The 17894-nt window shown below is 49.1% G+C and overlaps 1 protein-coding gene across 2 annotated transcripts in view; it reads right to left on the reverse strand.

Moving 5' to 3' along the window:
* Window positions 1–6019: 6019 nt before the first annotated feature.
* LOC122376952 (prostaglandin reductase 1-like) overlaps window positions 6020–17894 on the reverse strand; it is a 75827-nt gene continuing 63952 nt past the window's right edge. The window contains exons 1-2 of one of the 2 annotated variants that reach the window (XM_043356938.1): window positions 10571–10773; window positions 6020–7198 (exon numbers count right to left, since the gene is read on the reverse strand). In XM_043356938.1, coding sequence (XP_043212873.1) covers window positions 6182–7192 — 1011 coding nt within the window. In that variant the 5' untranslated portion in view covers window positions 7193–7198; window positions 10571–10773 and the 3' untranslated portion in view covers window positions 6020–6181. Of the gene's footprint in view, window positions 7199–10570; window positions 10774–17894 lie in introns of those variants that run through there. The other variant, XM_043356930.1, reaches the window with a different exon arrangement.

Below are 17894 nucleotides of genomic sequence, written 5' to 3' on the forward strand. Positions count from 1 at the left end.
ATCTGAGAGAATTATTCAGAAAGGGCGTTAATAGGGCTATCAAATGCACTTTTCCGCGGCGCTGTAGCTCTATTGGTTCCCGAGTTATGCGTTGGCTTCTTGGAAATTGTCGACATTCGACCTGGAAATCGGCGAAATTTTGCCTTCAATGACCTATGGTGACCTGACCTTTGACCTGACCAAAAAATTGACCGAAGTGATTTCGTCATTATTTTTGGCGCTCTTTCGAACGCCGCCTTCCGCGTATCGCTACGTGGCCCAGGAGCCGAGTTAGAAGGGGGGGTGTTCAGACACCCCCCCCCCCCAGGCAGGGCGTGGAAATCCAGGACCCCCAGCCGGGCGCGGGTTAACATAAGATGACAAAAAACAGAACGGTTTAGTAGGAGGTGTGGCCGCCCGCTGCCTCGGAGCACTGCTCCAGCCGCTGCCTCATCGAGGCCACCAGGCTCCGGAAGTAGCCGGGGCGGCGGCGGAGCTCCTCCCATTTCGCCAAGACGGCGGCCCAGAGCTCGTCCTGGTTGAGCTGCCGGCCGGCTGGCGCAGCTCCTCCTCCAGCTCATGAACCATTAGAGACCACACATTTTCGATAGGGTTCAGGTCTGGGCTCATTGAGGGCCAGGGGATGGCACGAACCTGCGAACAAAACCATGTTTGTTACTCACTGTAACGTGATATAGGTTGACACATCGGTCATGACTATGAAGCTGTATGGTGCAACAAATAACACCTGTTGGAAAGTGTTTGATCATTACTGAGCAATTTTGTAAGGCATCTTAAGAACTTTTTTAAATAATTGTTTAAGTTATCTCAATAAGTTTATAACAGGCGGGGACGAGGCGACCAGGGGCAAAGCGGCCTCCCGCACATAGCCGTAGGCCTCGCCTCCTCTAATTGGGATGCATTGCTGTTGGGGTGAAAATGAATAAACAGATAAATAAATAAACAGCATCTCAAGATTTTTTTAAATAATGCCATCAGGTCACCGGTCACCTAGCTAAACCATACCACAACTTAAGGCCGCCCCACACTGGACCTCGCATGCGGGTTTTGAGTTTGCGGGCATAATACTAACTCATAGAGTAATTAGACCGTACCCTCATGGTCACTTCATGAATGCTGTGAAGCCGGTACACCTTCAGAAAACTACATATAGTCGCAATACCAGCATGAACGAACCAAAATTCGACTCCAACGAAAAACCCGCAAACCTCGTAGAGCTTGCATTGCAGACCTCGCAGCGAGGAAAATCGAAAGTTGACTCAAAATCAACTTTTGGAATGCGATGCAAGGTAGCTCGGAAGCTAAAAACATGCAGACTCGCTTGTTAGATAGTAGTGTGGGTCGCTCAGCTAGATTGTATTATTTGATTTTGAAGAAACCCGAAAACCCAAAAACTCGCAACCCGCATGCGAGGTCCAGTGTGGGGCAGCCTTTAGAGTTAGCAGCCATGATAGGTTTATGATGCCACTTACTGAGTCTGCGTGGTCTTCGAACCACTGCTTGACTGCCCTCGCTGTGTGGATATGGGGCGTTGTCTTGCATTAGAGTCCAGGGTCGCTCCTCGTCGGGGTGCATTTCCTCCACGGAGGGCAAAAACACCTGCCGAAGTAGTGAAGACATATTTAACAACAATGAAAAAAATGCACATGTTCACAAGGGTATACAGTCAACTCAACCAGTGACAACTTAACCAACGTGGTTTGTGACAATAGAGCCAATGCATTTAGCACACTGGTTGAGTTGTCACTGGTTGTCACTGGTTGTCACTGGTTGAAATGTCGCTGGTTGAGTTATCACTGGTTGAGTTGTCAATGGTTGAGTTGTCACTGGTTCAGTTGTCACTGGTTCAGTTGTCACTGGTTCAGATGTCACTGGTTGAGTTGTCACTGGTTGAGTAGTTGTCACTGGTATGACCTGTTTGAAATGCCACTGGTGGAATTGACATGGAACCGTTTGCAAGAGTGCGGGGAAGACGGCGTGCTGGGCAAAAACGATATCTACCTGGATATGACTTGTGCAATCGAACGTTTACTGGCTTTTGACCTGTTACACTAAGACCATAAAACGTTTATCTTAGGTTTTGTCTCTTTAGACACCCAGAGGGCAGGAAACCGCCAACCATTGTTCAGTTGGTTCAATTTTTTTAAGTGCTCTGATTTTGTCTCACAAACTTTACAAGCATTCAACATGAACATAAAATGTTTGAGCTGTGGCTCTTTCGACATTAAGCGAGATCCGAAAAAAAATTACTCGCTATTATTATCAATCCTATCTTGAAGTAAATAGTTTGACACTTTTCTAATTTGAAAATGTTTGAAAAGACCTGTGGTCGAAATAAATATTACTTTTTTTCCCAACATTTATTGACAATCCATACATATATGACACAAGTATAATAATAATCGAGGGCTCTCAAGCCCAACAAGAACAGTCTCTGTCATGGCTTCTGACACGAAACAGCCGGTTTCCCGTCTATATGCTAACGAGCGCCCCAGGTTGAGACGTTTAAACCCGCAAACGCCTGATATGCACCGACACAATAGGGCTTTCAAAACCCCCACAACGTGCGAGTAATATTTGGCAAGCGTACACGCTGGCAATGTTGGCAATATACACAAATCGGACGCCACATTTCAACTGCATTTTGACTGGGCGGCGGCCGAGCTATAAAAATATAGCTCGCCACCACCACGCGACGTGGTGTGGCCCGCCTGGCCAAGCCGCCCCGGTGTCTTTTCATGGACTAAAGAAACGCGAAATAAATAAATATTACATTCTGTCAAGTAAAGTATATATTTGTACAGCATTAGTTTTGGTAATTATCGAGGAAAAGAGGTCAGGTGTTTACATTTTCTACTATTTATAAATATGTTCCTCGTACAAGCACTAACCTCATTAAATAGTTCGACACGTTTAATCAATTAGACATGCTGTTTAATCGACATATTATCATTATATGCCGGCCCGATTAGTCATTATGGCCCGATATTATCATTATGCTGGCCCGATTAGTCATCTGATACTACACGCTCGTCTTGACCTAGAAATGCAAAGACAACAGCAACAAATAATAAAAGAAAAGTACGAACCTCCACCATGCGCCTGTCTTCCTCCTCCGTCGTCTTCCGTTTTCTTCCACACTTATCATAGCGCGCTTTCAAACCCCTTTCCCCTTCCTGCTCATAACGGTGTTTCCACCGTCTGGGAGTAGTTAGAGCTACACCGAGAATCTCTGCCGCCTGCTTGACAGAGTGACCTTGATCGAAAAGCAAGATGAGCCTGCCCTTGTCAAGACCACTGAGGTGTGCCATCACGCTCACGTTGACGTCTAGCCGCACACACTCCACGCGGGCTGCGGCCGCATACTGCGGCTCTCCTTCCCCGGCTTTCCGCCCCACTCGGAACAGAAACAGCCAGGTCATGTCATTTCGTGACCCTCATAGGATACTGTGCCGCATCACACTAATCGGTACACTCTCTGACACACCAGGCCTGCCCCGCCGTGGCCCAGCCTCGGTCCCGGTATGAGCGCGGATTCTGCGCTCAATAGTACATGAACTGAATTAGGTCAAGTTACAACTTATTTTCCTTCTTATTCAAGCATAGCGGGTTAACCCGCGGCCCGCGCCGGGCCGGGGGGGGGGGTTTGAACACCCCTCCGTGCGGTTTTTTCGCAGATATCTCAAAAACTGAACAGGTTTCCGGCACACCTGTTCATGCATCTTTTCCACACCTGTTGTGAAGATTTCAGACCCATGGCTCTCAAGGTCAGGTCACCAGGTCAGGTCAAGTGACCTCACCTCGAAAAAAGTTTCAATCCTCGTCATAGCTACACCGACTGAACGATTGCCTTGAAACTGTCAGCGATTGATAAGAGTAACAGTATGCACAAAATGCATATCTCGGAATTTTGATATCGGTGACCTAAGGTCAGGTCAATTTGCGACCTCTCCATTAAAAGTCAATGGGATAAAATTGAAATGCGCCCCTTTTGGACGAATGATGTTCAAAACCCTCACAAATATCGGTTCTTAGGTAAACATGACACACTGAATCGGAAAAATGCACCTGTGACCCCTCTGTGTCAGTGTGCCCCTGAGGTCATCTCAGGTCATGAACGGTTACCAGCAGTTTTTTGGCTATAACTTTTTATAAAGACGTGCTAGAGCGATGAAAACACGTCAAATGTATTCAGCTCGACGACATGGATCGACTGATACGCAACATGACCCTTTCCGGTCAGGTCATGACCTTGACCCGAGGTCAAATTTTCAAAATGACCTTTCAAGGTCAACAAATAGTTTATTCGACGCGTCTCGACGAGAGGAACACGATGCTGCCAAAAATAATGTCGTGGCTCTCTTGTGTCAAAAGTTATTGACGAAAAACCATTTTCGTGAAAACTGCTATTTTTACACTTTTTTCCCTCTGGAGGCTAAGCCGTTGACCTGAGGTCAAATCTGAGAACAATGCTCAGAAAGGTCTGTAAAAGGGCTATCGAATGCACTTTTCCGCGGCGCTGTAGCTCTATTGGTTCCCGAGTTAGCCGCTGGCAGTTTCCAAAATTGTTGAAATGGACTACATTTGACCTTTGATGACCTCTGGCGACCTGACCTTTGACCAGAGGCCGGTTTTACCAACATAAAAATAGCCGCCTGCCGGAATTTTTTGCTTAAAGACCGCTTCACATACAGAGTGAAACAGTAAAGCCCTATCCGCTTACGTGCCCATCGCGTTTATGCTCCGTATGTGAAGCGGTTATTAGGCCAAAAATTCCGGCAGGCGGCTATTTTCTGTTGGTAGAGCTGGCCTCTGACTAGAAAAATAACCGAGGCGTTTCCGTCATTATTTTTTTTACTTTCTTTCGAATGCCGCTTACTGCGTGTCGCTACGTGGCCCAGGAGCCGAGTTAGACGGGGAGTGTTCAGACATCCCCCCCCCCCCCCGGCCCGGCGCGGAAGTCGCGGAGCACCGGCCCGGCGCGGGTTAAGATTAACGGAAATTTCCGAGGATGAGCGGCCGGCCGGCCAATGCTTATATCTCAGCAATCACCTGACCGATTTACATGCGGTAATTTTTGTAGGGTAGCTTCATTCCTTCTACCAAGTATTGAACTATTCCTGATGCATATGGGTGACCCCTTATGAAACGTGCAAACGAAGAGGTGTTAGTTTTGTAATAGTTGCAATATCTCGGTAACTACTGCGCCGATTGCGCTGAAAGTTGACATGTAGGTAGGCACCCACTAGGCAATGCATATCCATGTGCCAGAATTGGGTGCTGCTGCACGTGCGCACGTGCAGCACGTGCAGGGGTCGATTCCAGATCGTGAGAACGGCTGGACCGATTGCATTAAATTTGGTACACAGTTAGGGACCAGTTAGTAGGGTGCCGTGCACAAGTCAGTTGGGACCTATTTTGCACGTGCGCACGTGCAGGGTGCCGCTCCCAGATCTCAAGAACGGCTGGGCCGATTGTGCTCAAATTTGGCACATCGCTAGAGACCGGTTAGTAGGGTGCCGTGCATAAGTCAGTTGGAGGTACCCCCTCGAAATTTCGCACGTGCAAGGCTCACCCTCCCGCTCGCTCCATTAATCGCCTCAAAAGGCGTTTTACTGGTATATAGTGATTTTTGTCGGGACGAAAAGGCCATAAAATACTGAATGTCTGCATCCCTTATGCTCTACTCAAGCGAGATCTGGTGACACCAACCACATTTGCATTTCATTTCAGGCCACTTACGAATGATATTGTGGTAAATGAGCCTCTAAACGGTCAGCATCGAACACTTCAACTTGAAAGCGCTTTCAGTGTCCAAGGTTCTTACGAATGGGGACGAAACTATCAGGTAGTCATGAGCTATGCCATCAAGCTCTCGCAAATGCCGCGGCTTAGACAGAAGGAAATTGAACCCTTCTGCAGTATGGTGCCATGTCGTGTTGGAGGAACAAAAACATGCAAAATGACTGCAGACCCATGTTTGTTGCCGCAGATATTGTTTTATGGATAAAATGTCAGACTGCGCTCATCGACGATTGGTATATTTACACATCTCAGCAACACATTTATCAAAGACAGCTACATAGGTATAATCTATCGTGTCAAGGTTTTCACAATTCTACAAACGTTTCAAGTCTTTCGCAAGACCTCTCTCCTCTCTTACATCCTTCCATTCTTCCTTTCACACCTTTACAATAGCCTTGCCCGTGTTTTGGCCTTTGAGCATGCCTATAAATGCCTGGGGCATCTTCTCGAAGCCGGTCGTAACCGTCTCCTGAACCTTGATCTTCCCCTCGCGTACCCAGGCGACCATGTCTTTGAAGGCCTCTTCACGCCGGTGCCACCACCGGTGAATGACGAAGCCCTCGATCCTCAGCTGTTTGCTGACGATAGCCATCTCAGGTACGGGCACCTGCGCCTCCTGACCCGTCTTGTCGTTGTAGCTGGAGATGGCGCCGCACACGGACACCCGGCCAAACAGGTTCATTTGCTGCCGAATCCGGTGGCTGAGCATGCCGCCCACGTTGTCGAAGTAACAGTCGATCCCCTTGGGTGCAGCCTCTTTCAGAGCAGCGTCGATGTCGGCACACGTCTTGTAGTTGATGGCCACGTCGAATCCGAGCTGGCGGATCCAGGCACACTTGTCGTCCGTACCCGCGAAGCCGATCACGCGGCAGCACTTGATCTTTGCGATCTGTCCGACCAGGCTGCCGACGGCGCCGGCCGCGCCCGTCACCACCACCGTCTCGCCCTCCTTGGGCTGGCACAGCTCCAGGAAGCCAAAGTAGGCGGTGACTCCCGGCATGCCGATGACGCCCAGCGCGTAGGAGCGCGGCAGGCCTCCAAGCTCAGGCAGCGGCTCGAGGCCGGTGAACGATCGCCCATCCTCCGGCTGATCTTCAGCCACGCTCAGCGTCCGCCAGCCCAAGTTACCGGCCACAACGTAGGAGCCGGCCGGGTACTTGTCGTTCTTGCTCTCCAGCACTTTGGCCACCTGAGCGCCGATCATGGTGAACGGCGGAGTGATGCGCCTCGTGTAGGGCCGCATGTACGGATCGACGCTCAAGTACTCGGCCTGACAAAGGAACTGGCCCGGCTTCAGACCACCCAGCTCCTCAGACTCCAGACGGAAGTCGTTTGACTTTGGAAAGCCGTCAAAGTGACGTAGCAGGGTGAATTTGTCCGCCTTCATGATGACCTGTTGGAGAAAGACAAACCTTTCAGCCAAAGCAGGCGCGCACACAGGATTTTTGAATGAGGGGGGGGGGGGCACGACCTTCGAACTGGGCCCCCCATGTCGAAGGCCCCCCCCCCCAAAAAAAATACGGCCCACGGGGTTATATTTTGGTTGGTTTGAAGCTTTAGCTTTTGTCAATGCATGGTAATACAATTATTTCGGAACCAGCTTAATTTTCAAAACATTTATATTTTTACGCTAGCATGTTTTTTTTTTCTCAAATGCGACTCAGAGCCGGTACATATACCTAATCATCTAATTTATTACGTAAAATATTTCATGAATAAGCATTTTTGCAAGTCCCTCAGAAATCAGCCCCGGGCAGCGACTGACTGCCGGCAGGCCGACCGGCCCCGGGTGGCTGGAAGCAGGGGTCGGTCACTGTTTGGCCCGGATGTGTAGGAGCGGGAGCAGCACTCCTTTTTCACGTATATTCGCATATTTTTTTAGGCACATGAATGTCACGACATGAAATGTCATTATATCTGATACGATGCGGGATCACAGACTAGACTGAGATCCAGCTTATAACTTATATTTAATGTTTAACCGATGAATCAAATCAACAGGACTATGTACGATGCATGTCGGACACGTACCCAGAATTTCGCCCAAGAGGGGGTCACCTGCTGGTCACCTGACCCCGGGCCCGCGAGTCACCCGGGGGCCCGGGGTCAGCTTGCAGGCAAGGATGTATCCAGGACCTTTCGATGGGAGGAGGGAGGCACGGTGGGTCCAGTCTCACTGGCAGACAGGTCTCTTTTAAAACGGTCTTTGCATGAGAAAATGTGGAAAATTGGCAAGTAAAAGTATGATTTATGCCCGAGGAGTGTGCCTAATGTACACTAATGCCTAATGTACATGGTATATTTTACGAGCGAGCGAAGCGAGTGAGCTCCTCAGAGTCACCGGTGTGTGGCGCGCTCAGAGGTGCCAGTGAAAGGCCGTCAGATGCGCTGGTGTTGGGTCCTCACAGGCGCCGTTGCGGGGTCTTAGGGCTTAGAGACACTGGTGGGGCCATCATTGGCATGTGTGTGGCCCGGCAAAATGGCCTGCAAGTGGAAAGTGGCCCTTCATAGGCTGGCAAGGACACTCAGAGGCTAGTAAGAGACCCTCAGAGTCACTGGTACGTGGCCCTCAGAGGCGCCGGTGTGGGGACTCTCAGAGCCGCCGATGTAGGTCCTTAAGATGCGCTGGTGGGGGGTCCCTTGGAGGTGACGCGAGGGGCCTCGCAGTTGCCGTTGTGGGTGCCTTTAGAAACACTGGTGTGGGCCGTGTGTCTATCACAGACGGATGTGGAGCCATAGCAGCCAATCCCTCGTTGGCCGTTACTAGGGCCCTTAGCGACCGGCGAGGTCTCTCAGAAAATGGCATTGGGCCTTTATGAAGATAATTGTGGCTACATAGGAGCCAATAACGTGCCCCCACAAGCCCTGTGGTGTCCTTCCGAGTTGAAGTGCGGCCAGCGCGAACCCTCTGCTATACCAACTGGCGCCGCAGGGCCCCTCGGTTTCGAAGAAACCCTAAACCCGAGAACGGGCACGTACCCCCTCGCTCCCTTGCTATGTCACTGAATCCAAGTGATCAGGGACCCTTTAGGTAATCAGGGGCGTTTCGGATGACCAGGGGTTTTCAATTGATCAGGGGCCCACCAGGTGACCATGGGCCCCTCTGGTAACCAGGCCTTAAGGGGCCCTCAGATGACCTCAAAGGGCTCTCAGATGGCCTTAAAGGGCCCTCAGATGGTCTCAAGTAACCAGGGATCCCATCAATAACCAGGGCCCCTCAGTAAACGGGGGCCACTCAGGTAACTGCAGGAGTCCCGCAGATAATCAGGGGGCGGCAAGGTTTCTCAGGTCCGTTTTTGACAAGGCTGTTATTGACTCAGGTGCGAGCCCTTTGCTACCAGCAGAGGGCCCTTTCAAGCCTTTTGAGGGCCGTTTAAAGTCTCTTGAGTTCCCATTGAGGCCTTCTAAGGGCCCTTTAAGCAGTCGAGGGGCCTTTGAGGCTTTTTGAGGGTCTCTTGACGTCAGCTGAGGACCGTTGGACGCCAGCTGAGGACCGTTTTTGGGCCTTCTGATGGCCATTAGACGCCAATGGATGACCCTCTAACACCAACTTGGGCCCTCTGACACCAGCTAAGGGCCCTTTAAGTTTGACGCTAGCTCAGCGCCCTCTGACATCAGCTGAGGGCCCTCTGACGCTAGCTCAAGACCCTTTGACGCTCTTTAAGGCTTTCTAAGGGCCCCTGGAGGCTTTTTGAGGGCCGCTTGACGCCAACTGAGGACCGCTGGACTCCAGCTGAGGACCGTTTGAGGCCTTCTGATGGCCATTTGGCACCAGCTGAGGGCCATCTGGCACCAGCTGGCGTTTGACGTTAGCTGAGGGCCCTTTGAGGCCATCTGAGGGCCCTTTAAGGCCATCTGAGAGCCCTTTGAGGTCATCTGAGGGCCCCTTAAGGCCATCTGGGGCACTACGAGGCCATCTGAGGGCCCTTTGACACCATATAAGGGCCCTTTGACACCAGATGAGGGCCCTATGACGCTAACTGAGGGCCCTTCCAGGCCATCTGAGGGCCTTTTGAGACCATCTGAGGGCCCTTTAAGGCCATCTGAGAGCCCTTTGAGGTCATCTGAGAGCCCTTTGAGGTCATCTGAGGGCCCCTTAAGGCCATCTGGGGCCCTTCGAGGCCATCTGAGGGCCCTTTGACACCAGATGAGGGCCCTATGACGCTAACTGAGGGCCCTTTGAGGTCATCTGAGGGCCCTTCGAGGCCACCTGAGGGCCTTTTGAGACCATCTGAGGGCCCTTTAAGGCCATTTGAGGGCCCTTTGTACACGGTCTTCGGTGGTCTAAGGATTAGTTAGAGGCCCATTTGAGGCGGCCTTCGGCCGCCTCAAATGGGCCCCTATTCCTTCGAGCTGGGCCCCCCAACTCGAATGGGGGGGCACGGGCCCGTGTGCCCCCCCCCTTGTGTGCGCCCTTGAGCCAAAGTAGAAAGTATAACATCTTTTTTGCAGTGGCTGTCGTTTAAATCAATTGGCTAGTTCTGTAATATGCACGTGACGAAAAAAAAAATCTAAACATCTGCGGAGAGCGTAATCAGATGCCTAGTTTTTCGGTTGATTCCGTAAACACTAGCGCTAACCGTCGTAAACAAACATCACCTGCGTTTACCTTCGATGTAGCCAGTAGCACTATAAGCATAATAATGAATGGCTTCATCCTCTTAGAGAAATAAATGCTAGCATAAGGTCAAAGTTACATGCATAAGGTAGTAAAAATTGCTGCTATTACGATGAGCGTAGAAAAGAGTGATCCAAAGTTTCTCACCTCGTTATGTTAGATCAATCTGTAACAACACGTTCTGCCGATCTTGACGATCTGCACTAAGGACGCGCGCACGCATGTACCGCGGTCAGGGCCGAACTCCCACTGACCCCCACAGACCGATACGATACCGACTGCGCTGCCGATAAGACGGCTGATGCCCGATCATGATGATGTGGTCCGGCCGGGAACGTCGGACAAACTCCGTAGCACGGTTATCTGAGCTCATAGCGGCACAAACCACGAGGCTAAGTGTGTGTGTGGCAACGGCTCAGGGGGACGGACAGGTTCGACCGTACTGAGCTGGCCAAAGGTGGCTGTTATAAGGTTCACTGCCTAGTGAAAGGTAGAATGGTGGTGTTGGGGGGGGGGGGGCATTCGAGTTATTAACTCTGTTTAACAGATACCTATAGGAAATATACATATAGATATTGTTATTGATTTTGATAGCAAGAGATAAAGATGAAGATATCTAAAACAGATATAGATTTCACGCGTCGTTAACCCCCGGGGTCACCGATGACGTCACAGGTCAGGTCAAAGGTAAAATGTTTTTCCGGTCACGGGTCTTCTATGTTATAGCGTTTCACTCGCCATAACATCGATAGAAAAGCATTTTATCGAAAATCAGCGATAGGGCGTCACATATCTATAGTGGTCTATGTAGTGGTCACTGGTCTATGATCAGTGGCGTAGCCAGAGATCAGCGAAAGGGGGGCCATGGTGCTCGAGGGGGCGACTTTTTCCCTTGAGAGGGGCGCCATTGTCAGCTAGTGACAGGGGCGTCAGTCTAAAATGTAACGTCATGTTCATGCATGATTTATTAGGTGTTGCAAAATGCGAGTATAAGGACCAGCTTTCGCCGATTTTTCATAAAATCCAATTAATGCAATTTGCAGCCCGGTGTTTTTTTTTATCAAAAAAACGTAATCTTGATAAATTTTAAGCATGATATAGGAAGCGAGCTCAGGCTACAGACATTTTCTTCTCAAAATACGCATCCATGCGAATTCGAAACGGTAAAACATACGTTGATCGATAGGCACAATCTATATTCTTTGCACAAAAAAAAAAACAGGCTTACTCACTGATCCAAAGTGACCTGTGGGCTGCAGCCTGTGGTCGACCGGGGTGGCCGTGCTTAGAATCTCAAACCGCACGTATGTAGGATTCACGCTGCGACTCATTGCCTAAATTGGGATCAAGGAAAGACTTGAACATTTAAGACCATGAGATCCACCATGAGATCCCAACTCATTGTCATACCAGCAGCGACTGCAGTCAGAGGCGACCGAACGCTGACATACGTTCCTGGATTTTTTCTCCACAAATCACCTTTACAATTCGATGTCTAGTGCGTGCAGCCCCTATTTGTGGACATGCATGACTGCCTCCAGTGACTGACTGTCACTAGCCTCCAGAGGGCAAAAACTCCAAAAATTGCAGTTTTAATTAAAAGTATTTTTCTGCAATAACTTTTGACTCAAGACAGTGACGACATTTATTTTGCCAGCATCGTCTTCCTCTCGTCGAAACGCGTCGAATGAACTATTCGTTGACCTTGAAAGGTCATTTTGAAAAGTTGACCTAAGGCCAAGGTCATGATCTGACCGGAAACGGTCATGCTGTATATCAGTCGATCCGTATCGTCGAACTGAACACATCTGTCGTGTTTTCACCGCTCTAGCACGTCTCTATCAAAAGTTATAGCCAAAGAACTGCTGGTGACCGTTCATGACCTGAGATGACCTCAGAGGCACACAGAAGGGTCACAGGTGCATTTTTACGATTAAGTGTGTTGTGTTTACCTAATACCTATGAACCGATGTTTGAGAGGGTTTTGAACCACATTCGTTCAAAAGAGGCGCATTTCAATTTTCTCCAATTGACATGATGGAGAGGTTGCAAAATTGACCTGACCTTAGGTCATAGATATCAAAAGTCCAAGATAAACATTTTATACATATTTTTGTTCTTATCAATCTCTGAAAGTTTGAAAAGTGATCGTTCAATCGGTTTAGCTATAGCGAGCCTTTAAACTTTTTCTGAGGTAAGGTCACTTGACGTGACCTGACCTTGAACGACCCGGGTCTGAAATTTTCACAAGATGTGTGGAAAATATGTATTAACAGGTGTACCAAAAACGGCGGCGCTGCGCGACGCCGTTTTGGAGATATTCGCAAAAAACCTAAGGGGGGGGGCGTAAAAACGCCCCCCTCCTCCAGCATGGCGCAGGTTAATGGGAGAAAATTGAAATGCTCTTCTTTTGAACGAAAACACCCTCAAACATGTGGGTACAGGTAAATATGACACATGTAATCATAAAATTTCACTCGTGATGTGACCCCTTTTATGTTACTGGATTATATCAGGCCATGAAAGGTCTTCAGTAGTTTTTGGACAATAACTTTTGATAGAGATATGGAAGAGCAATGAAACACATTATATAATTATTTTCCTTCTCAACAATACGGATCGACTAATATGCAATATGACCATTCCCGGTTAGGTGATGACCTTCAGCTTTGGTCAAATTCTCAAAATGCCCTTTTAATGTCAAATACTAATTCATTTGATTCGTGTCGAAAAATGGAACACGATGCCGGTTAAACTAATCTCGTGCAGGCCTGAGTCAAAAGGTATTACAGATAAACGTCCTCCGCGAAAACGTATATTTTGAGGCTAAAACGTTTACCTTAGGTCAAATCTGAGATAATTAATAAAAAAGAGCTATCGAATGCGCTTTGCTGCGGGGCTGTAGCTCAATCTCTTTCTGAATCCTGACTTACGCGCCGCTTTGTCGAAAAATGTCAAAATCGGCGATATTTGATTTTCGGTTGTCTCTGGTGACCTGACCTTCGACCAGTTCGACTTAACCTTAAAAATGGTTTAAGTAGTTTAGCAAAAGTGTTTGACGCTCTTTCGAACGCCGCCTATTGCGGGTCTCAACGTGGCCCACAAGCTGAGTTAGAAGTGGGTGTTCAAACACCCCCAGCAGGTTCAATAAAAAAAAAAACGCATACGCTGGAGGCGGCACCGCACTGCTAGGCGGGGGTGGTATCGCAATAATAGGCGGCACTGTGGTGAGACGCACCACTTGCATTGAGGGGTGGCATTGTACGGTGAAGGGACGGCGTCGCATTGAGGGGCGGTATCGCAAAGAGGGGTGGCACTAACGAGGCTGCCTTATAAGAAACGCTTGGCACATCCTAGCCCAGCTCGGCGCCGCCTGGCTGCTGCATCTTCAAAAGGGCCCTTGGTGTCGATGAGAGAGCCCCACTGTCAAATAATTACCTAGCGTCAGTAGTTTCTGAGGGGGGGGGGGGGGAGCGCTAAGATCTTGAATGGGGCGGGGTGACTGAAGTCTCCATTCAGATGGGCGTCAGTGACTACTGGAGGGCGTCAACGAACTCGGATAGGGCGAATGTGATCTTCAGAAGGCCACCGGGTGATCTAGAGGGGTGTAATGCTTGGATGGGGTCACTGCTGCCTTCAGTAGGGAGTCGGACGCTCTGAAGGGGCGCCATTGATCTCGGATGGTCCGACTGTTATTTTCAGAGGGACACCAGTGGTTTCAGAGGGGCGCCATTGATCTAGGATGGGGCGAATGAAGTCCCGGTTCCGGTGGGCGCCAGTGGCTCTTGAGGGGCGCCAGCGACCTTGGATTGATGGGGCGACTGTGATCTTTAGAAGAGCGTTGAGGGGCGCCATTGGGCATGGATGGGGCCGCTGTTGCCTTCAGCAGGACGACGGACGCTCTAGAGGGGCGCCTTGAGCTTGGGTGGTGCGACTGTAGTCTCTAGTATCGGGGTTACATGAGAACAGTAAATACGTATTTAGCCGCTAATGCGAATTAGGAACGCATTACCGACTCATGTAGCCACCTGCTAGTACGAATCGGCGATCCGAACCGCGGTTACATGAGCAAAGCAAATACGTATCACGATCGGATTCACCGCTAATGCGAATCAGGAACGTACTACCGACTCATGTATCCACCTGCTAATACGAATCGGCGGTCCGAACAAAATCCGCTGAGAAAGCAGGCTTAGGAGCGAATAGGACAAAGATACGTATTACAGGAACTATTACCTCCCAAAAAGAAGCCTTAACCCTCGCCCGCACATGCCATTTTCCCATCCTAGAACGCACATGGGGGGGGGGGGTGGTTGCCACCCCCACCCCCGCGCCATTTCGTTCCTGTTGGAGATAGAGCTTAGCGGTAAAGACCAAAAAGATTCTTTGGGAAGAGACGAATCCAATGATACCCAGTTTTACCTTCTCAGGTCAGTCATTGACCTTCCAGGTCAGGTCAAACTAAAAAATGTTGCTGTTTTGGGTCACCGTTGGATATCAAGTGCGCTGCTTATCATAAACCGATGACGATGCCGTTTTCTGGTGCCAAGCCAGCTAGAACCTCTTTGTCACACTACCCGACCAGATTTTTGCTGCTGAGGTCATTTCAGGTCAAGTTAGGTCAAGGTCAATTATATGTGTTTGTATGTCTGTGTGTGTCTGTGTGTATACTGATGTGTGCACCGATTGTTTATGTGTCCATATTACATGAAATCATGCTCTGAGAAGCTTTTACAAAAAATGCAGTCAAAAAACTTCACAAAAAGTAAATTCCGCTTGCCTAAAACGCAATTATCTTAGATGACCTAGGTTGACCTTGACCCTGACCTTGACATCTGTACATCGTCGAACAACATGTTCCATGATAGGTGGGAGGTAACACTGGCAAAAAAGGCCGAAATCAAGGTGTCAAAAGCTCACAAGGCCCATAGCCAACGCAAGATGTTGAGAATTGACCATTTGGGTCATGACATGACCTGAAAAACAAGGTCATATCTCCGAAACCAATAACCACAGAAACTTGAAATTTTCAGTGGACATCAAGAAAGGATAGAGAAGCAGCTATACGAAAAATCAGCCTTCTAGCTCTAAAAATGTTGAGTGCAGAGCAGAAAGACTACCTGGGGTGGCGGACCGCCAAAACCGATTTTTTGCATCGGTCCGACCAAATGTGGCTGACGCCATGACCAACATGGACGTGGGAGAGACGCTGTCACCGCGCCCGCCTCGCGTGTGTAGTGGCTCGTTCAAGCCCCACCCCGTCACGCTTCCCGAGTCCTCCGCAGCACTGCAACGGATGGGAGCATCGCGTGCGAGCGGTGAAGATGGCATCACCGTCCACATGTTACGGCTCACTTTCCCTGTGATCGGTCCCCAGCTGCTCAAGCTTGTAAACTGTTCTATTGTGAGCTGCGACCTGCCCATGCAATGGAAATCTGTCACTATAACCGCACTGCATAAAAAGGGTGATATTGGCGATCCGAACAATTACCGCCCAATTTCTGTTCTCCCCACTGTGGCCAAACTTTGTGAAAGAGTTGTATGCACTCAATTGATGTCTTACCTGTCAGATCATCATATTCTATGTCCACAACAGTATGGATTTCGACCCGGCTTGTCCACTGAGGCGGCCCTGCTTGACGCTGTCACGTTCGCAACCGATCAGATAGACAAAGGGATGGTGACGTCACTTGTCACCGCGGACACCTCCAAAGCTTTTGACAGCGTTGAGCATGGCCGCCTCCTGGACAAGCTGGGGTGGTACGGTATTTGTCCGGAATGGTTTTCTGCGTGGCTGTGTGACCGTACTCAGATCGTGCGTGGAGGGACCGATGTGCAGCCTGTGACGCACGGCGTAATACAGGGGTCCATCTTGGGCCCTGTCTTATTTTTGCTGCTAACAAACGACCTGCCCCAGCATATACCATTTGGAAAGCTAGTTATGTACGCTGACGACTCGCAGTTTCTTGATTCAGATTTTTCTTCGAACATTCAGGCTTTGAAAAATCGCATTGAACGATCTCTTTCCGTGGCCCTAAAATGGTTCACTCAAAATCGTCTTAAAATCAACCCATCTAACACTGAGTTTATATTACTGAGGTCCAGACGTCAAAACGTAGACATGGATCTGTCGATCAACTTCGGTGATGATATGATTTCGCCATCTCATTCCGTCAAGGTGCTTGGTGTCGTCATCGACTCGTACTTGTCATGGGAGGACCACGTCTCGTCTATCGTTCGTCGCTGCTACTGTGTCTTAGTGGGTTTAGCAAGAGCGCGTCAGAAACTGCCGAAATGTACCAAACGGCTACTAGTAGAAGCTCTCGTCTTCCCACATCTGCAGTATTGCATTACTGTCTGGGCCAACTGTAATTCATCCCAGAAAAGGCGCGTCCAAAAAGTCATAAACTTTGGTGTTCGCATTGTTGCTGGTCTCAACCGTCGCGATCATGTCACGCCTTTGCGTCGCGAACTGGGGTGGTCCAGTGTTGACGAACTGATTGTCGAGCGTGATATTGCTGCCATGCGCCACCTGATCACTGCTCCGGCAGCGTCGGAGCTGCTGCGTGAGCGGGTCGTCCGCCGGTCTGATGTGTCGGCCCGGTGCACCCGGGCGACGGCAGGTGGTCAGCTTCACCTGCCCAAGGTCCGGACAGCGTTTGCCCGACGTGGCTTTTTCTACCGTGCAGCTAGCACTTGGAATAGCCACATGTGACTCAGTTTCATGTGATACATTGGTAGCGTACGGAGTCGACATTTTATGATGTAATAGGTATGATCTATTTTAACTGTTTTATTGTAGCATTGTGGTGTACTTTTGCATATTATGTAACTGACGTGGGTACCAGAAAATCCATCTCATGGAGGATCCGAATAAACTATCTGTATCTGTATCTGTATCTGTGGCAACCACCCCCCCCCCCCCCCCATGTGCGGGCGAGGGTTAAAATGAAATATACAAGGTATTTTGTCATTTGTTGCTTTTGAAATCAAAAGTTAAAAAATATTTAGGTATTTTGTCAAGTTTTCAAAATAAATATGATGAAAACAAAAAAAGAAAATACCTAAGAACTTTCAGTGGAAACATTTTTCTGACAGCACTACAGACGAATCGAGAGAGGCAAGTGAGCAATAAGTCAAAACAATACAACTTTATTTTCAACTTTTTTCTCTAGTTAACTTAGAATGTTATGGGCAGATGAAATGCAAAAAAAAGACATAACATATTAAATTATCAATTCAGTCACCTCTATTGCTACGGAAATGCGCCACATTTGTATGCTATTCCGTTTGTAATGCGCATCGGGCCGAGAGCCAAACTAGATCCGTTTGACGTCACTAAAACGAATTTGCTCATGTAGTCGGTGCCGTGAATAAGCCCTAGGGGAGCTGATGCGAATAAGCGTAGTACGTATTTGGAACGAACGGATCGCTCATGTAGCCGAGGTGCACGACTCTGACCGGAACTGGA

Source organism: Amphibalanus amphitrite, unplaced genomic scaffold, assembly GCF_019059575.1.
Source record: "Amphibalanus amphitrite isolate SeventyFive unplaced genomic scaffold, NRLGWU_Aamphi_draft 000043F_arrow, whole genome shotgun sequence".
NCBI lineage: Eukaryota > Metazoa > Arthropoda > Thecostraca > Balanomorpha > Balanidae > Amphibalanus > Amphibalanus amphitrite.